Genomic DNA, 21739 nt, shown 5'->3' with positions numbered 1-21739 from the left:
GGCATTACTGTCTCACTGTGACATAGTTACATAGTTAGTAAGGTTGAATAAAGACACCAGTCCATCCACTTCAACCTGAGTGAGTTTCTACAATTGTCCCTATCACTGTACGTTGCACACTCACATCAGTCCCTACCCTCAAGGAGCCCACAATCCAAGGTCCCCATTCATATACTAGGGCCAATTTTGGACAGAAGCCAATTAAGCTACCTGCATGTCTTTGGACATGCACAACATTACCTACATGGAACGCTGGCCGTTTACCTCAGAGGACTATTGGGAGGAACACCATGACCCAACTATCTGAACATGCCTCTCTAGGTCCCTTTATGACTGAAATATGAACGTTTTTCTCAATAGCTCATGTTTATTGTAGGGATTTTGGCTAATTTGGCCAGAATTTGGAAAGCAGCTATCTCAGTTGTATAAATGTAATAGTGATCAGCGCAACTTCCTATAATTGGATATCATACACTGAAATGATTACTGTGACAAAATCCATCAAAAATTGCACAAAAATTATAATGATAACGATCGGTCAATTGCTGTGAAAGAAAGTCCTTTTCAAACAATGTGCCAAAATTCCTGTGATCTACAAATCTTGTGAAAAACAATGCTTGTAATGAATGATTCTTCTATATGTGATCTTCGTGTGAACTTAATGCTCCCAGAGTTCTTACCTCAATAAGGAATATAAACCGCCTTAACGATCTCCCTGGGCCAGATCAAATCCCCATCTCTTGATCCCACAAGGACACTGCGGTTTCTGGTAATGCTGGACATGGCTACAGGTTTTCCAACAGTGTGTCTCACTTTCCCCCTGATGAAGTCACGTGTCATGATGTAATGCGTAGAGAGTGGCTGGATTTACTGAATGAACCAGGAAGCGAGTTAATAGGTGTCTAATGCTGTCTACAACGAGTTGTTTGCACCATTACTGCTGTTTTTTACTGCTTTTAATAGTTTTGGCCTTTAATAAATTGAGTTTAGTTAAACGTTTTTACGCTATGGGAGGCTTTTTCTTTATCCCCTTATAACATCTGACAACATTGGAAGCATCTTATAATCGGGAGCCTGGAAAGTCGGAGACACTGGTGGAAAACCTATAGCCGTGTCCAGCATTACCAGAAACCACAGTGTCCTTGTGGGATGAAGAGATGGAGATTTGATCTGTCCCAGGGAGATCGTTAAGGCGGTTTATATTCCTCATTGAGTAAAGAGCTCTGGGACCATTAAGAGGGAGTCCACCCGAAAAAAAATTATTAAAAGCCAGCAGCTACAAATACTACAGCTGCTGACTTTTAATAAATGGACACTCACCTTTCCTGGAGTCCAGTGATGTCGGCAGCCGAGGCCGATCAATTACTCGGCTCATGGCTGCTGCCGCCGCCATTCTTGGTAAGGGAATCAGGAAGTGAAGCGTTGCGCCTTCACTTCCCGGTTCCCTACTGCGCATGTGCGAGTCGCGCAGTGCAATGAGAATGCTCCGTACTGTCTCTGGGACCCGTGTGTGTCCCAGCAGACAGCGTAGCGGGACAGGAAGAGGCATAGGCTCTCATGGGAGTCTATGCCCGGAAGTGACTGAAAATACCTGTCTTAGACAGGTATCTGCACCCCCCTCCCCCCTGAAAGGTGCCAACTGTGGTAGCGGAGGGGGGGGGGGGGGTTCCGATAAACGGAAGTTCCACTTTAGGGAGGAACTCCACTTTAAGTTCAGACGAAGACCACATATAGAGGAATCATTCATTACAAAAATAGTTTTTCACAAGATTTGTAGATCACAGGAATTTCGGCACATTGTTTGAAAAGGACTTTCTTTCACAGCAATTGACCAATCGTTATCATTATAATTTTTGTGCAATTTTTGATGGATTTTGTCACAGTAATCACTTCAGTGTATGATATCCAATTATAGGAAGTTGTACTGATCACTATTACATTTATACCCATTTTTTTAGTGCACTGTGTACAATAAAAGTCTAGCAGCAATTTTCACGTATATTCTATTCACTTATATTTGATTTTATTTGTTCACTTAGTGGCGTGAGGGATTACACTATTTTATTTATCTCAGTTGTATGGCTACTGATAGGCTGTGATCTTTCTGCAGTAACCAGGGGGTATCACAGTGAAATGTACCCATCTGAAGGAAGTATAGAAATTTTCTGAAGATTTTTCATACATGTGCAGAATGCTCGTTCGTCAAAGCCTAACCCCTTTGCGATTAAGCCAAAATTATTTTTTTATTATATAGTGTCAAACCTTGCACCTCTGCAACCTACATATAAGGCAAGTATTGAAAAAGCTCTTCCTACCACCTGTCCAAAGAAACAACAGTTCATGCATCTATCCCCAACTAATCATTCCAATGCTTTCCTTCTTCCCCCATCTCATATCTTACTACAGACACTAGTGTGCACTTACCCGATAAGTTCAAAAAGTGTTTTCTGTCTGGCACCACGTGCAAACGCAATCTGAAACAAAAAAAAAACAGTATTATTATTTATTTATTTTTAGACTAAATGAAAAATTATTTATACTGCCCCATGCATGTGCTTATAGCAAGCTGTGTGGATGTGCTCCTGAGCTGGGCTGTGTGCATCCATAGACAGACACACACACAAACATGGCTTTGCCCCCCCCCCCTCCCCGTCCCTCCTCACAGGATTTTATTGATATCAGCAGATGCCAATGGCTCCTGCCTCTGTGCCTGGGAAAAGAGGGAGAAAGACCAGTGCTGCAGAGGGGCACAGCGCTGGATCGAGAAAGGGAACAGGCAATGCCGTAAGGTAAAAACATATTTTGAAACTTCAGTCCCCTTGATGATAGCCCAGCGCCTCCTCCCCTTCCCAACACCACCATCTCTGAAGACCTGGCAAAGTCCTGCGGCACATATGTCCATGTGCCAAGTGTCCCCGGGCATGCACGTAAAAACAATCAATAAAAACATCCTGGACCAGTGTTAATTTAGTCGATTAAAAGAACTAAAACATTTTAGTCGACTAAATGAATACTATTTTAGTCGACTAAAATACGACTAAAACTAAAATATTTGAGATGACTAAAACTAAAAGCCATTTTTGTCAAAAGACTAAAATGAGACTAAAACTAAAATGCCATTTTAGTCAAAAGACCGACTACAACTAAATTGCAATTACTGAAATGTACTGGGGATTTTAGTTGACTAAAATGTAGGACATTTTAGTCGACTAAAATTTAGTCTACGAAATACGACTAAAGCTAAAACAATTGCAGAAGACTAAAATGGGACTAAAACTAAAATGCCATTTTAGTCCTAAGACTAAAATTAACACTGTCCTGGACCCATCTTTGCAGACTTGGCAGTTTTCCCCTTATGCATGCGCAGGTGTGCTGAAGATCTTGGCCAAATCCCATTACAACTAGATCCCTTCATTTGTGCAGGGGTGGAACTGAGAGCGCATTATTCTCATCTTGGTGAGCACAAAATATTTGCAAGCGCTTAAAAATATACAGTATATACTGTATATTTAGTTGTGGGAGAGCGAGGTTTTTGCAGTGTAGGTCCACTTTAACAAGTTGGGAAGCAGTACCAAATATCTGAATTATGATAGTAATGAATTCAAAATGAATCAGAAATAATGAAACAAAATTTTAGACGCAATTCAAATTCGAATAGTTTTTGAATCGAATTTGAATAATTTTCAAATCAATAATCTAATTCAAATTTCCGAAGAGAATAAAATAGAATAAAAAATAAAGTAATAGAATAAAATAGAAAAAAATAAACTAGAATATAAAGGAATAGAATAAAATTTAAAAAATCTGAATAAAATAGAAAGAATATAACCTTCTTCCAAAATTCAAATTACAAACAGAATAAATTCAAATAGACTAGGAAGAATAGAAAATAAAGGGATAGACTAGAAAATAAAAGAACAGAATAAAATAAAATAGAAAATAAAGAAATAGAACAGAATAAAAGAAAAAATAGAAGAGCATAAAATAGAAAGAATATAACTATCTTCTGAAATGTAAATTTCAAACTGAATACATCTGAATACAATAGGAAAGAATAGAATGGAAAAGAATAGAAAAAAATTGAAAAAAAAAGAATAGAATAAAATAGAACAGAATAAATTAGAATTTGAATACAATAGAAAAGAATAGAATATAATAGAAAATAAATGAATAGAATTGGAAAAGAGAGAATATAACCATCTTCCAAAGTTTTAATTTAGAATAGAATACATTTGATTTGAATGGACTTCAATTCTAATTCAAAATGCCATTTGAATGGATTTCAAATCCATTCAAATTTTCCAACTTCAGTTGAATTGTGTTCAATTCGACCAAATTTGGAAAATTCGAATCAATATGATTTTGTAAAAAGAAAACAAATTCTAAAAAGGAATTAATGAAATTTAACAAAGCTAATTTATATGTGTGCCACCTGGGCGAGCCTACCCCTTAATCTATTGGGTCGTATCAATCTCCTCAATCTGCCTAAATTGAATGAACTGTTTAGGAACTGTCCAATATGGATCATCGTCTAGTTTTTTTAAAGAAATTGATAAGTGTTTGGGCTCCTTCATCTGGAGTGGAGCGGTCCCCCAGGTTGACACGATCCTCCCTGTGGCTGCCTGCTCCACTTGGGGAACTGGCCCTTCCCAATTTTCAAATATATTACTGGGCAGCAATGCTGGTGACAGTTCAGTGGTGGTTCACGGGCACCAAATCTAATGCTGCAACCTGCTTGGAGGCGGTCTGTCTGGGCTCGTTGGCTGACCTTTGTAACTTCACCTAAATGGCGTATGCTACGATTCACATGATCAACATGGAGGGTGTGGGTAGCAGCTAGGTGACATTTGCAGTCTCACCAGTGGTCTCCGACACACCCGCTATGGGGGAACCCCAACCTGCCACACTTCCGTACTGTTCCGGACCCTCACATATGGGCCAGATATGGTATTACAACCTTGATCCATGTTATGCCCCAGGGTGTGTTAATGTTGCTCTTAGACCTACTGCTTAAGTATGGATGAGGTTCAGGTACCTACAATTACGACACGCTGCTAGGGCCCAGTTTCTTCGACTGCCTCTTCTCCAGGCTGACCCCATTGAAGAACTTCTGTCACTGGGAGACCCTAGCAAACCCCTCTACTCTATATGGAGCACTCCTGGGCACCGACTCCCCCAAGATAGAAACATTGTGGGAAATAGAGACATACCTTCACTGTACAGGGAGGATTGGGAGGACTGCCTGGAGCACGGCCCCAAGCTAGTCATCTCTTCCAATGACAAGTTCATCCAGGTGAAATTCCTACATAGGATATACTACACACCCCAGAAACATCATCTGATTTTTCCAGACAGAGATCCCATCTGCTCCAGATGTAAATGTGGGTACATTTTTTTAACATGTTTGATTAAATCAACCTATTGGACAACAGTGTTCAGATAAATAAATTCAAGGCTACACCTGTCCCTTCCGGTTCTACCGGAGCTGGCCCTAGTGGGGGGTTCATGAGGATGCACAGCGCCCTCATCATTCCAAACTGTTCATTTCTTACCTTTTATTCTATGCAAATAAGGAAATTCTCTCCTTGAATCTCGCCAGCCCTCACCTCTTAGGAGGCACAGATAGATGCGGCCCTGACTATGTATAGGATTACTTATATAAATAGGGGCTGTCAGTGGAAATACGCTAAAGTGTGGGCCCCCTGGACCTCTACCTAGGTTTAATTTGTCAATTATTCACCATAGTTACTGTGTTATATAGGACTGTAATGCTGCGGCTAGTATCCCTAATCTCTATACACTGTACTATAGGTACTTAATACTTTTCTGCATATGTTGTTCGCAACACTTCTACTATTCATCTACTTGTAATGTTATGTTCTATGTCAACTGGTATACTGCATTTACTTTACACGATAATAAAGCACCTCTGAATGTTAAAAAAAAAAAAAATAATTTAAATAAAATAAAAAATTTATGTCAATAATGAATCAAAACTAAACTACATATACATGTCTAAGCGAAAGAGTATGTTAAATATTGTTTAAATAATAAGAAAATGTGAAGTTCAGCATTTAGAGTGCAATCCTCTTACCCGTATCTTCATCGGCCAGGTGAAGTTACTGGTATGGACAAAGAACGTGAGGTTGGGATTATTACGGAAGTCAAATGCCTCTCTGTGTAAAGTATGTTTATACTTCCCGACATTGCTCATGGAGACAATAGGTCTTTGCTTCCCATCCTTTGTACCAGCTGCAATTAAACAGAATATTATTAAATCAACTTAGACAATACCTTGAATCTTGGTGTCTGGGGTTTAAAGGACAACTGTACCTTTAGTGTGATTTTTCCTTTAAAGTATGACCTCTGAATCCTAAGTGCAGCCTACCCCTGTCCCCTGCTTTTGTTGTAAGAAGCCCTGGCTGGAGTCACGTTCCTAAAAACATTCCCACTGGGTCCTCTCCATCAGGCACACTCTATTCATTCCTATGGGGAGTTGTACTCAAAACAGCCGCCAGTGGTCAATTCAGAATACAGCTCTCACGGTAGATGTGAGTAGGATGGTCGCACTCATGCCCAGAGTGAAGAGGACCAGTAGGGGTGCTTTAGGAAAAAAAGGCTGTGCGGCTTGGGAAAGGGCGGTGCAGTGAACATCAATGGAACCTGGAGTGGAATGTAAGTACTGGACAAGGTGGACTGCACTCACGGGATTGTGGGTATGCCTTATGCCACGTACACACGACCGGACATTAACAGCAAAGGTCCGACGGAACAAATCCATCAGACAATTCAATCATGTGTGGGCTCCATCGGACCTTTGCTGTCCAAAAATCTGACGGACTTTAATAATAGAACAGACCCAGTTCCTATCGAGAAATCGTGTGTTTGCTAGTCCAACGGACAAAAAAATGCCGCTGGAGCAGCTCTGGGTACTGGCTATGAACTTCCTTATTCTAGTCTGGTCATACGTTATCACATTCTAATCCATCGGACTTTGATGTGATTGTGTGTGGACAAGTCCATTCATTTGGAAAGTCCATCGGAACTCTGCCGAAAGTCCGTCGGGAAGACCGTCGGACCTAGTCCGTCGAAAAGTCCGGTCGTGTGTACACAGCATAACAGCAGGGATGTCCAACCTGCGACCCTGTGGCTATGAATTCGGCCCAGTGCAAAATCATAAACTTACTTAACAATTTTGATTTGGGGGGGGGGGGGGATTTCTTTGTAAAAATGCATTTACACTTAGTAAACACATGCGGCCGAACAAAATTTGACAGTGTCTCTTCTCTACTGGACTTTTAAAAGTTTTATATTCCCAAAAGAAAAAGATCCAATTCTTCACAAACACGCCTTATTCATGTTATCAGTGTTTGGCAGCACATATATTTGTGAGCAACTATTTTCAAGGATGAAGCACACAAAGGGCAAAATTAGAAACAAAAGATCTGATGAGTACCTTGAGAACTCACTGAGAATTGCTACCCCATCCATCCAACCAGATACTGATAAAAACAGTGTCAAATGTCGCTATAGTTTTGTGTTGCCCTCTTTTACTACTGTAATAAAAAATATTACAAAAAAATTAAGTTTTATTATTAAGATACCGTAGGTACATTATCTATATCAGTGATCGTTAACCTGCGATCTGCCCCGACTTTTCCTGCTCATTAGCTATCCTTATTATTTTATGTGTGGCCCAAGACAATGCCTCTTCTTCCAATGTGGCCAAGGAAGGTCAAAAGGTTGGACACCCCTGCCTTAAAGGACACCTTCTGCTAAAGCAAGGGTAGGCAACCTTAAAGAGATGGAGCGCCTATGAACAACATGGGAGAAGTCGAAGATCACCAAACACAGCGTCGCCTCCTCACACCCGATTTAAACCTCTATTTGCCATACTACCGTGTTGCCATCATGTACGTTGCGTGGCAATCATGGGTTTAAATTAGGTGTTGAGGAGGCAACATATCGCTTCTTCTTTCCTGCTGCTGGCACCACTCTGGAAACTGCTAGCCGAGATAAGAGGTGGTATCACACCGCATGGGACAGGAGCCAGCGCTACAAAGGAGGCATCGGCTTAAGCGGCTCTTGCTCCCTCCAACTTTACAAGTAGTCCCTCTGTATTGCGCTCTGATGCTCTGGAATGACGGGTCAACAAGCTCAGACCACAATCTACCAGTCACCTGTCCGCGATCTACTGGAAGATCGCGATCTACAGGTTGCTGACCCCTGTGCTAAAAAAGGGTAACGTTTTTCTTTGGATAGAATTTGAAAAAATAAACCAAAGAAAAACACATGAGTGAATAAGCCCTCAACATAGGGAGAGTATTATTATTATTATTATTATTCAGGATTTATATAGCGCCAGCAATTTATGCAGCGCTTTACAATATAAAAGGGAGACAATACAGTTACAATACAATTAAATACAAGAGGATTAAGAGGGCCCTGCTCAGAAGAGCTTACAATCTAAAAGGGTGGGGCAGGTGGTACAGAAGGTTATAACTGTCGGGAATGAGTTGATGGAAGTGGTAGGAGATTAGTTTGAGACGTGATAGGCTTCCCTGAATAGATGAGTTTTCAGGGATCGCCTGAAGGTAGCAAGAGTAGGGGATAGCTGGACCGGTGGAGGTAGCGAGTTCCAGAGGATTGGAGAGGCTCTGGAGAAATCCTGGAGACGAGTGTGGGAGGAGGAGACGCGAGAGCTTGAGAGTAGGAGATCTTGAGAAGAATGGAGGGGACGGTTTGGGTGATATTTGGAGACAAGATTGGTGATGTAGCTCGGGGCAGAGTTGTGAATGGCTTTGTATGTGGAGGACAAAGACAGTAATAACAATATGACAGAATTTGTAACATTTCCTAAATGTAATAAAAACAGGGTTTTGCTGCCCCTAGAGAGAATTACTATCACTTCCTGTCCAGACAGAAAGCAATGGAAATCTCCAGACTGCAATAAAAGAATCTCACAGCAGAATGCAGTAGTGATGTTGGGGCCAGTAGATGGCACCACTGCACGTGGCAGGTGTAGTAAGTATCTCAGCACCCCCTCAAGTATATCTGATGTGAAGATTCTGCTAGAGAAAGCAAAAATTCCAGGAATGGGCAGCGGGGCAGGAAAGTAAAAAGTATTTTTTTGCAATATAATGTTTCGTTTGTAAATGTATGTTTCCCAAAAACAGGTATTTTCATGAAATCATTCAGGGCAAAAACATTGGTATGTAGAGGGTCAAATACAAACTTTTATCCAAGACATAAACTGAGGAGATAAAAAAAAACTCTTGGTTTCACAGGAAGACATACATAAGAACAAATCGCCCTTGTGGGACTGCATGTTATAAGGAGGAGGGTGACTTGGGCTTTGAAGTCTACAGGAAACCTACCCACAGAAACCAGTATCTGCTTTTTGACTCCCACCACCTACTGGGGGGGGGGGTTATTAGAACTCTGCAGCACCGGGTTCAGTAATGGTAACAATAAAGAAAGATTCTAAAGACAAGTGTACAAAGACATGATATTTGTAGGACTTAACCCAGTGGTATGTATATCTATGTAACCTTCCCCACGACGGGCATACCCTCTCCAAACCCCATCCCGCATTAATAACGACTGGACTAGATTTGGAGCAAATGGCCATCAGGCCTACACTATTAACAAAATATATATTAATAAAATTCCATAAACTTTTAAATACTATAAAAATTCCCAGCCTTTACCATGGGTCATGGGTACGTAGCATCACAACATACTGGTCACTGCGAACAACTCCAACTTTGACCTCTTGACCTCCAGACGGCAACCCCTGTCTCTGAGTCTATAACCAACTGTAGCTGTGACCTACCCTTTTAAACCCTTCCAGGTTAACCCCTCCTAACCTGAAAGTACATTAAACCACCCCCATCCCATGGATGGGTACAACAGGCTTTTTACCTGTACCTCACTTCCTCTTCTAAAGCCCCAAGAACCACCTAAAGGATTACACCCTGATACACTTGGACCCAACCCCCAGTAAAAAAAAAACAGGGAGGGTGGGTGGGGATCGCTTCCTCCTCTGCTCTCGGACTGCTAGCATTACACGCTGCTAGCATGTAAGAATGCCGTGGCTCCGCCCCCAGCCCTGCCCACCCATTTTCTTAAAGCTGCCAAAAAACCCTCTCTAAAGACGGCGACTGTGCAGTCCAACACATGTCATGCCGTCCCAACGCCTACCCCCCTGTGGTTGTCAGCTGCGGGACTCTCTTTTCAGGAGTGCTTTGGGTTAACTTTTGGCTATCAAGGCTGGGCTTTCATTAAAACATCTGCAAAGTCAATAATAAAGACATTGGGTCATTAAATAAAGGGTACAAGCAGAACGCATGGAGTAATATAGTCAGTTTGTATGTTGCTGGAGCTTGACTTTTTTTTTTTTTTAACAAGCATTGCATCCCTGTGTTTTCAAACCCAGTAATACACTAAGACTGAAGTTGGTACACTGAGACAAAAGCTTGTACATCCAAACATTCCAAAATCCAAACACAAAGCAAATTATCTTGATAAATGCAGTTATGTGCAGTCAGTGTAGTGGGGAATGCAGGGACCTGTATATTGGTATATTGGGAAGACAAAGCAGCCTTTAACAAAGGAATAGGGTGAACGAATATGAGGGTAAAATCTACCTTAGAGAAAACAGGATGTTTGTACTCACTGTAAAATCCATTTCCTGGACTTTACTGGGAACACAGGAAGTCTTTCACCCTTAGGCTAAAAACAAACTGTAGGTCAGCCCAGATAACCCCTCCAGCAGTTTTGTAGCAAAGCAATAACAAGAGCATGAACATAATCACAGAGGGGTGAATGTGTTTACCCTGGACTCCAAGAAAAGGATTTTGTGGCTAGTATACAAATCCTATTTTTTTCTCTTTCACTGAGGGACTATGGAAGTCTTTCACCTTTGGACATCAAAAAGAAGTGCAACTGAGGGGTGGGAAAAAGAGCAATAGCCCCCAGGGCCAAGAAAAAACAAACAATCAAAAGCTGGAGAGTAGACTGGGTGCAGCTCATAGAGCTTCCTAAAGGACCTTACACCTACACCCTAAATTACCATCAGATAAGACCACAGTGTCTATCTGGTGGAGCTACTTGCCAGTTTTCTTCACTTGGTATTTATAGGTGGCAGGCAATGAAAAGTTCTGTCCAGGTTAGCATCTGATCTGCGAAAAGATATCTGGCTCCTCCCTAAAGGCTTATGAACACAATTGCTGCAATTTTGCATGACTGAATCTAGATCGAATTACCTTCTTAGCAGAATGGTCTAATGCTGCAGAGACAGCCAATTTGCCTGAAGTGCCAGGATGTTGATCAAAAGACAAGACTGCACTGATAACTAAGTCCCCTGCATTGTCAGGGCGCCCAAGACTTCTTTCCAGCCCAAAAGGCTAGCATCCCTCATGAGGATGTTCCAGGAGGTGAGAAGAAGGGACTTCCCTGATTCCAAAGCTGGATACTTAAGCTACGAGGTCATGTCGCAACCTGGTTCTTGGTGCCAATCTCGGTCTGTTCAGGGACTTGACTGACTTGTCTCAACACAATATTCTGTTATCGTGAAAGGACTAAAGTGTGAAGTGGCACTGAGCAAACTGGGCTCCCTTGAAGGAGGCTACCATCAGGCCGAAGACTCTTAAGCAAAAGAGTAGAGTCAAAAAGGTTGAATCTGAGATTGGAGAGTCTGAACTTTCTCCTGTGAAAGAAACACTCTGGCCAGGACTAGATCCAGATATTTTGAACAATGAGTTGGTTCCATCGCTGATTTCTGAAGGTTCAGGATCCTGGATTATTCTATGTCTGAAGAGTCAATGCTAAGTTGTCTGACAAAGCCTTCACCTACTGTTCCCTCCAATGGAGGTCCCACAGTGGAGATGCCATGATAGTGAATTAGAGCCTTTTAATATTGGGGTCAGCACCTTCGTAAACATCTGAGGCATAGCTTCCAACTGTCCCTGATTTAGAGGAACTGTCCCTGATTTGGAATAAAGTCCCTCTGTTCCTCTTTCCTCCTTATTTGTCCCTCATTTTGGTCTAATCTATATAGTTGTACATAAAATGCACTATTTTATCTTTAAAAAAAGTGTTTCCCAGTGCTAAACCTTTTAGCCTATTTCTAAATTGTTGCAATTGTGAATTTCAAAAGCCAGTATACTGGAATAGTAGTGGTAAAAAAATGCACTTCTGGGTTTAACTAATAATTTTTGTTCTATAATTCTCCTTTAAGGGGGGCATGGCAGGGGTGTGTCCTGTGCCTACATACTTTTGCTAATAGGAGTCTCTCGCACTCATTTCAAAAAGGTGCAGACTACAGGCCAGAGGGCAGGGCCATGAACTAATAATGTAGGGGCCCCACAGCGAGCCGTAGAGAATGCTGATGCACTGAAAAAATAAGGATATGTAGGGATATGTCCTTGATGCCCACAGCAGGCCAGACCTGGTGGATTCCATGTGGAATTTATGGGGTTGAATGAAGAAATTAAAAACTTTGAAATCAAAGATGGGACAGATGCCCTCTTTATATTTGGGAACAGTGAACATGTTGGAGTAAAATTATTGAAACTGTTCTGGCACAAAAATTGAGGCAATGACATCTTTATCCAGAAGACCCAAGGGGGCTCAGTGGAGACCTGCTAGTCTGTGTGACGACACTTGAAGTTTGGAGGTGAGACTTCAAACTTTTCAAGTGACGTGAAAAACCAAGCTTGGTGGTCGCAATGTGACAGCCACAGAAACAGAAAAAGACACTGGATGTTTCTTAACATAAAGAGGAAGAAGACTTTGTTGTCTATTCTTTAGTATTCTTTAGTTGGGTGCTCTTGCAATATTGGTATTAAGAGTAGATGTTCTCCCTCAAAGGATATTCAGATCAGATGCTCCTTGGATGTGGGTTTCATGATACAGCACTTTAGTAAAAGTGTTCTATGTACGTGCACTGACAGGAGACCCATGCGAGAGATAAGCCCAGATGTCTTCAGCAAGCCATCACAACTAAAGTTTAAAGCTACAGCCATTTGCTCCAAGTGTTCTATATTAAGGGATCAGCTGCAGCAGTGGTAAGATTCCTTTTTCAGGGATTTTGTCCAGTCAGCCATGGATGGCACAGTAAAGTCACAGCCAACATGGGATAAAGAGCAGGGCCTGTCAGTAAGAACAAAGCTCTAGAGAGAGCTTACAACTGTTTATTGGTTGGGTCCTCCACTGGTATGGTAGACCCTTTGTTAGACAGGACTGTAGGGGTAGACTACTTTTGTACAGATAATAAACGCTTGAGGGGTGCGAATAGCTTGCCTGGGTGTTTCCAACCTCAAGAAACAGTTGTAACTGTAGGTGCAATGTGCATGTCTTTGTGGCCTTAGGTGCTCTAAAGGCCCCACGACTGGAAACATTGGTAGAAGCAGCAAGCTGATCCTCTAGTTTGTGTGGTGCACACATCGATAAAAACTAAAATGTCACTTTCAAATTAAACCAAATTAATGTAATGGACTATGAATCTTCAGGGGGAAAGGCTTGAGCAACTCAAAATTCTGGTAGCAGGTGGGAGTTGGATAGCCAGAGGTGAACAAAGTCACTAAATGCACAAAGAATTGAAGTCCCACGTGGCTCTTTGCTAGGGTTGTCACCTTTTCTTCAAGCCAAACCTGAACACTTTAGCGCCCCGGGACACCTTTGGATGCCCCAAAGAGAGTAGTGATGTGATGCACATAGCTTGCCGCAGCGAACAATGAATGTGACAAAATTGCTCTTGCTAACATCATCGCCCTGCCCCCCCCAGTGATGCCGAACCTGCTCCCATGCACCTGCCTGCAGCTCCCAGATGGCAACATATTTGTGTGTGACTATCTTGGGTACTTGGGGAGCCACAGCCCAAGTTAAATAATGTGTCTGGGTTTCAGTCCGCCTGCAACCCCGAACACATGATTCAAAACCCGGACTATACAGGTGAATCCCAGATAGGTGGCAGTCCTACTCTTTGCAAGCAGGAGAAGCAGCAGCAGCAGCAGGGAGGTGTTTCCTCAACACCATATAGCAGAGTACATATGCATGCTACACTTAACCCATAGTAAGATGTCACCACTCAGTCCCACACTGTTTTCTCCTTTCACGAAATGTGTTTTTAGGTGCCTAGCACCCTAGGTTTTGAGGTTGCTACTAGTGTTTTGGCTCGACTGGCTTACTCACAAAGTGAGTCTTCAGAGACAGGGCAAAACACTAAGACAATGCCAGCAAGTTTGGACCCAGAAAGCTTTCTTCGACAATCTTTTTAATAAAACAGTCTGGAAAAGTGCAATAGTGCAATACAGGCGGTCCCCGGGTTACGAACAAGATAGGGACTGCAGGTTTGTTTTTAAGTAGAATTTGTTTGCAAGTCGAAACAACACATTTTTAAGTGCAACTCCAGCCTGCGCAGTGATTTTGTTTGGGGCTATTGTGGCCATGCAGTACTGCAGCGTGGGATGTGTCCGGTGCTGCAAGATGGGTGCTCGCCAGTATCCGGGACCAGTGTGGAGCGCAAGTGGCCAGTAGTGACATCACGAAACCTCCGTTCTGAAGGTGAAAAACTTCCTGTATACCTCAGTTAAATATAGACATTGATTCCAGAACAGTGAGGTGCATATTTTGGACAGAGGACAACTGGTCCACAAGGTGTGAAAGCAGTCATGTACGTCAAATCTAATGTTCATTTTCTAGTTTTGCATGTTTCTTTTGTTTTTAACAAAAGAGGCTATTTTTGCATGTTTGCATTTTTTCTTTTACTGTTTCACAAGCCTTGTTTCTATGAACAGTTTCTTAGTATGTATATCTACACAAGGATTAAATTACCATCAAAGCTTTTTGCCCAAGTGATATTCAGGTCAATGTTCTTTGAGGCAATAATATAAAAGTCCAGGTCCAGATTTTGCTGTAGTTAAATAGAAGAAAAAAAAAACAGGTTAAGATACCACAATGATTTCTCTCTGTAACATAAAAAGGTGCACCTAGGAACATTGACAGTTAAGTACTTAATCTAAAAGACCCCCCCCCCCCCCCATACTGTGATTTCTTACATTTTTACCAAGAACTGTCACAAATCAGTGCAAGACAGTGGTGGCTTTCTGACATTAGTCCTGCAAAGAAGCAAAAAATAAATCCGTTTTGATTCCTCCAAAGGCATTCGGAGCTACTTAAATAAAAATATGGAACAGCTAATCTGAAGTCCAAGAATTCCTGCAAAAGAGATTTCTTAAAGTCAAAGTGTGATGATGAGCTAAGCTCATACTTTCTCGTGCCTCAAAATGGGCCAGTGCAGGCGTCCCATCGTGTTTATGGACCAAAATTAGGGAGTGGGAGATGTAAGAGGGCAGTTCCAAGCTCACCTTCAGGAACTGAAAGAACTATTTGTAGAGCATATAGTATTTCCTAGGGTGCCCTGCAAGGTAGGTTACATAAGCCTCTAGGTAAGGTGCTTGTTCATAATGTCAGCTAGAGCTTTATAGTGAATACAGGATCACTTTTAAAAGACTTATGTTTGTAGTCAGGGCCGGTGATAGGGGGGACCACCGGTCCTCTTGTAGGGGGCCCAAGCACACAGGGGGGCCCACACAGGAAGGGGGATTAGTGATGGGCGACAATTGCAGAACTCCAGTAGCTGAAAGCTGGTCTCTCCCCTTCTCCCTGCTGCCAGCTTTTATCTGCTGAGTAAGAGACAGCCTCCCCTCAATAATTCCCCTCCCAGCTCTGGCTCTAAAGTTAGCTCTGCTCATGAGTTTGTTATCTCTGTAACTTGTTACTCTCTCTCTCTCTGTCTCTCTGATCTGATCTTCATTTTTATTTATTAACTCAGTTTTATCTTTTAGATTTAGCAGGAATTCTGAGAGTTATGTTGTATTTGTGTCTGCTAATAATGATTTTATTGTATTTTTAGCAAAATATAGCTTTAATATTTTCTTGGGGGGGGGGGGGGGTGTCAAGTAGTCTGTATGGGGCCCCGCTATTTCTATCAGCAGCCCTGTTTGTAGTATTTACCTATTTTTGTGTTTTTTTAATTCACCCATGGCATTGGATCAGATAAATTTTAACACACACACACACACACACATATTACATATACCAGGCTTACAATACATTTTTTGATTTTGGAAAAATCTGTTTAATATGATGATTTAGTTAAAGTAACAATAAAGCTTATTTTTTTCTTGTATTAAAATAACAAACGTGTTATACATTCCTACTCTGTGCAATGATTTTGCACAGAGCAGCCCGGATCCATTTCTTCTGGGGTCCCCCACTGGCACTCCTGGCTCCTCCTCTTTGGCGACTGCCCCCCATAGGAAGCGTCCACTGACACAGACAGTGCGGCTGAGCCCTTTCCCTCATCGCAGAATTTAATTGACAGCAGTGGGAGCTCATGGCTCTCTCTGCCATCAATCTGTCCATTGACGAGGGGGAGAGTGCTGCTGCTCTTGTGCACATCGCTGGATGGAAATTGGGTTCAGGTAAGTATAAGGGGTGTCTGGGGGGACACATGCAGCACAGAAGGTTTTTTTTTTTACCTTCATGCATACAATGCATAAAGGTAAACAACCCCTAAGGTTTTAGAACCACTTTAATCTCCATTTCAAATCCATTCCCAATGATAACTGCCACCTAATCACTTCAGGCACCTGGACTCCATCCATGCTGCCTGCAATCACCCAGTTTTAAGGCTGACCAAACATTATACTATGTTCTTGTACAATTTTCCTTTAGATTTACCAAAACCATATAATATGGGGTCAAACCTAAACACTATCAATTTGTATGTAATCAGGCAGGCCCTCCCATTGCACAGTTAAAGGGTAACTCCACTTTCATAGGGAAAAAAATAGCAAATAAAGAAAAAATAATATAGGGTATTCTTCCAACACAAGTCATATTGTAATCGAATGTTATTAAAAACTATCTTTCTTGATCATACATCACGGGACACAGGAGCTCATTACATAGTGGGTTATATAGGCACCTCTGGTTATTGGACACTGGTTAACCCCAATTAAGGAGAATTCCTCCCCTATATAACCCCTCCCATATGGGAGGCACCTCAGTTTTTTCGCCAGTGTCTATGGTGGTTGGTCACGTAAAACATGTGCTATGAAGAAAGCTCTGTGCAGGTCCCTGCGGGGGCCTAAGGGCTACAACAAACCGGATCCATATCTCGGGCCGATATTTGACTCCCAAGATGGTATGGTACCCGGGCCTCGTCATCCGAAGAAACGAGGTTTGGCCTGTAAGTCCTCTCCATTGGAAGACTGGGCTCTGGGAAAACCAGACTTGGTGTACTATTTATATAGTGGCACGAAAGTTTCTGGCAGAGTCTTTTACATGGTCCAGGTAGGAGGTTCTTCTGAGAAAGAACCCCAAAAAAACCTGAAGGTTGGCACAACTCTGCCCGCGGTGATGGGTGAAGGCTGGAATCTGTCTGTTATAAGCAATTCCTGCGGCGAGGACAGGTAAGGGAAGTTAATCCTATATATATTATGGATTTCTTCATTTGAGTAGTAGTATGTCTTACCTGGTTTCCACCACTAGAGGGAGTAAGAGCAGCCTGATGCATACTTACATGCCTTTTCAGTACACATGCTCAGTGAAGCCTGGTTCTTCAGCTGTCTCACGTCTCCACTGCAATCCCTGCCATAATAGAGGTAATACAGGGGTCCCACGTAGTCTGAGGGTCCCACGCAGCTCCGATGGAGTCTCCCTTCCCCCCCTGGATTCTGCGGTCCTAGTGCACGCGCCGGGCGCGCTCCCGGCCTAATGGAGGAGGGGGGAGTGTGGTTGTGAGCCGTGCACGTAAGTGTGCAAGGCGCTGTACTGCGCAGGCGCCAGGCGGCAGATTTAAAAAGCCCAGAGCGTCAGGGGGCTGTAAGTGGAGACACAGGAGCTGTGAGCAGTAAGCATCTCAAGGGATTGGATCCAGGCAAACCTTAGACACCTACTCAGCATCAGGTTGTGCAGTTTAAGCATATATATTTATTGTGAGACTTTAAGCACAACAGTGATTGCACTTTGTACTAGTACCTCTGCTTTGTAGCTTAGGACTATGTCTCCTCGTAAGAGGGTCTCAGGGGGAGGTAACAAGGGCACTGGTAAATCGCCACCTAGGTCCAGGGGTTCTAAAAATGCCTGTAAGTTACCATCCCCCCCTGCAAGACTGGAGCCAGCCTCTCAGGATGAGTCAGTGCCCCTGTCAGGTTTTGCAGCCTCTCTGTCACGATCTGGAGGGAGGCCGAGATGCTGAGAGGGCTCCCCTTGCGGCCGAGTGCAGCACAACCCTGAAGATGACACAGGGATGCAGTGCCCACAGTAGCACAGGTTGCCGGGTAGCAGTAGCAGATGACAGGAGCTGAGTAAACAAGTCTCCGGGGCAACCGTGCTAGGAAGTCCAAGAGAGGGATAACAGAAGTCGAAATAGCAGAGTCAAGGCCAAGCCGCGGGTCAAGCACAGAAGATCAGTCCTGGGATCGGAGCAATGGGTCCTGAGCTGAAGACCGGAGAGCAGGAGTCTAAGCCAAGCCTAGATCGGGTGCAGGGAGCAGACAAGGGACGTCGGGTACAAGCCAGTGGTAAGAGCCAGGAGAACAACAGGAGCAGGTCAAACAAGCCGGGTCGGTACACAGGAGATCAGACAGCATGAATCACAGACACAGGTACACAGGTGAAGCTGACGATAATCCAGCGATGCAGCACTGTCAGGCGAACGTTTAAATAGGCAAGGTGCCTAGGTCACGTCATGTGCGCGCCATATCGTTCGTACGCCTACGACGTGTACGTTATGCGTTCGTATCACCACCGCGTACGCGCGCTCGATCAGACGTAGCGTCGGGCGTTCGTCTTGGAAACACATTGTGCCTCCGTGTGCGCTGACGCGCGTTAACACGAACGTACCTTGCGAGGTTGCGCCTTTTCCCCTGACATTCTCCTAATGTGTCAGCCCCGGTATATGTCATTGAGGACTCCCTTAGGGCTACATTGGAGGGTTTTGAAGGGAGAATAATTAATTTTATTTCTGCTTCCCTGAAAGATAGCAGGAAAAGGGGTAGATCCCCTCCCTCTGCTGAGATTCCCCTCTCAGATGATTCTTCTGAAAATGAGGAGAGACAGGGATCAGGAGTAGTCGGATGATTCAGAGGAAGAGGAGAGAGTCCCCTCCTCCCAGGCGCTCAGAAAACAGTTGCAGTATTATACTGAATTGGTGCGTACCACATTCAGAATGCCTGCTGCTGAAGTCGCTACGTCCTCTGTTTCTTCCCTGGGAGTCAGGAAAGCCACACAGACTGCCTATTCCTTTCCAATTCATCCCTTAATGGATAAATTGTTGTATGAGGATTGGGGACATCCCGATAAACTGTTTGCTCCTCCTAAAAGGTTTTCTATGCATTATCCTCTGGAGGAAAGTTTCACCAGGGGTCCCATCTGTCGATGCGGCTGTTTCTTGCGTGAATAAAATCCGGACTTGTCCGTTGGATAATGCTCAGGTATTTAAGGATCCAACTGATAAGAAGCTGGAAACCTTATTAAAAGCCTCCTTTTCCATGACTGGCGCTGTAGTGCAACCTACAGTCGCAGCCGTGGGGTTGTGTCAGTTCCTCAAGGAACAGGTTAAGCAGATGCTTGGCCTCCTTCCCAGTGAGGAAGTGGAGAATTATGCAGAAATACCTCAAATTCTGTGTTTCATGATTGATGCGATTTGGATTCTGTCCAACAAGCATCTCGTTTGTCTTTCCTGTTGGTACACATGCGAAGGGCCCTATAGCTAAAGAATTGGGCAGCTGAGCTGTCATGCAAGAAGAATTTGATTGGGTTCCCGTTTAAAGGGGAACGTTTGTTTGGAGAAGAATTAGACAAATTCGTCCAAAAAATTTCAGGGGGTAAATCTACTCTCCTTCCAGTCAAAAGGAGCAAACGTCCATCATTTAGGCGTTCTCTCTCTCCCGGAGCATCAAGCTCTAAGCAGTGGTGACGGCCTTCTCAACCCTCCTCTACAGGAAAGGCTCAGGGCCGGGCCCAGGGGCAGAAAAAGACTTCGGTGCGAAAGCCTGCCAAGCAGAGCCCAAAAGCTTACTTGTGAAGGGGCGCCCCCACTCGGCCGAGTGGGGGGAAGGCTCCTGCAGTTTGCAGGAGCCTGGCGGGAAGAGATCCGGGACAAGTGGGTGATCTCTTCGGTATCTCTGGGCTACAGGCTAGAGTTTCAGGAGATTCCACCATCTCGCTTTCTAAGGTCAAGTATCCCCAGGGATCCAGTAAGGCAAAAAACGCTATTTCTGGCCTTAGATCACTTACTATCCCAGGGGGTGATAGTAGAAGTGGACCCAAAAGAACAGGGTTCAGGGTTTTACTCGAATCTCTTCACCGTTCCGAAGCCAAATGGAAGTGTCAGACCTATCCTGGATCTGAAGGATCTGAACCGGTTTTTACACATCCGGTCCTTCCGAATGCAGTCAATTCGCACTGTGGTCTCCTCCCTGCAAGGGGGAGAGTTTATGGCATCAATAGACATCAAAGATGCATATCTGCAGTTGCCAATTTTTCCTGCACACCAAAAATATCTAAGGTTCGCGGTGGAGCAGCGCCATTTTCACTTTGTGGCCTTGCCGTTCAGGCTTGCTACGGCCCCTCAAGTCTTCACAAAGATTCTGGACCCTCTCTTGGCAAACCTAAGAGCTCAGGGTATAGCCGTCATGGCTTATCTAGACGATTTGCTTCTCATGGAGAAAACAGTAGCGTTCTTGAACCACAGTGTTACCAGAACGCTAGAACACCTGGAACGCCTAGGTTGGATTATAAACCTAGAAAAGTCGTCCCTACAGCCTGCCACCAGGTTGGAATACCTAGGTATAATCATCGACACCGCTCAGGGCAAGGTGTTTCTTCCAAGGCCAAAAACCTTGGCCATTGGGGATCTGGTGCGCCTAATTCTGGGCAGGAGATCTTCCCCTATTCGATTGTGCATGAGACTGTAAGGGAAAATGGTCGCCTCCTTCAAGGCCGTCCCATTCGCCCAGTTCCACTCAAGGCCGCTGCAAAGATGCATCCTTGCGGCTTGGAACAGGAAGCCCCAATCCTTGGATCTTCCTATGCGTCTATCCCCAGGGACACGCAAGAGTCTCGTCTGGTGGTTACAAACCAAGAATTTGCTGAAGGGCAAAACTTTTATTCCTCTTCCATGGAAGATTATCACGACAGATGCCAGCCTGACAGGCGGGGGAGCAGTGTTGGAGGAGACGTGCTCGCAGGGGAAATGGTCTGCGATCGAGAAGCTATTGCCCATAAATGTCTTGGAGATCCGGGCAGTTTATATGGCTCTCATAAACTGGTCTTCCAGACTACGGGGTCTCCCTGTTCGGGTTCAGTCCGACAGTGCCACAGCAGTGGCCTATATCAATCACCAGGGCGGTACCAGGAGTTTGGTAGTGCAAAAAAAGGTGAATCGCATACTTGTCTGGGCAGAAAAGCATGTTCCGGGTCTTTCTGCAGTCTTCATTCCAGGAGTGGAAAATTGGCAGGCGGATTTTCTGAGCCGCCAGCAGTTGTGCCCAGGAGAATGGGCTCTACACCCCGACGTGTTTCGGAACATATGTCACAGGTGGGGTACTCCAGACGTAGATCTGTTTGCATGCAGGTTCAACAGGAAACTGGACAATTTTGTGTCAAGGACAAGAGATGCACTTGCTCAGGGGTCAGATGCTCTGACAGTTCCCTGGGATCA

The 21739-nt window shown here is 43.8% G+C and overlaps 1 protein-coding gene across 1 annotated transcript in view; it reads right to left on the bottom strand.

Moving 5' to 3' along the window:
- Nucleotides 1-21739, bottom strand: part of LOC143975571 (attractin-like) — a gene marked incomplete in the record, with an annotated part of 173878 nt that overhangs the window by 6096 nt on the left and 146043 nt on the right. The window contains 3 exon segments of the mRNA XM_077478034.1: nt 2425-2474; nt 6095-6252; nt 14839-14917. Of these exon segments, the coding sequence (XP_077334160.1) occupies nt 2425-2474; nt 6095-6252; nt 14839-14917 (287 nt within the window).

The sequence above is a fragment of the Lithobates pipiens genome, unplaced genomic scaffold (genome assembly GCF_037356315.1).
Source record: "Lithobates pipiens isolate NorthernLeopardFrog02 unplaced genomic scaffold, aLitPip1_a1.2 Scaffold_13, whole genome shotgun sequence".
Classification (NCBI taxonomy): Eukaryota; Metazoa; Chordata; class Amphibia; order Anura; family Ranidae; genus Lithobates; species Lithobates pipiens.
The sequence above is the reverse complement of the archived record's forward strand: the minus strand, read 5'-3'. Positions and strand labels throughout refer to the sequence as shown.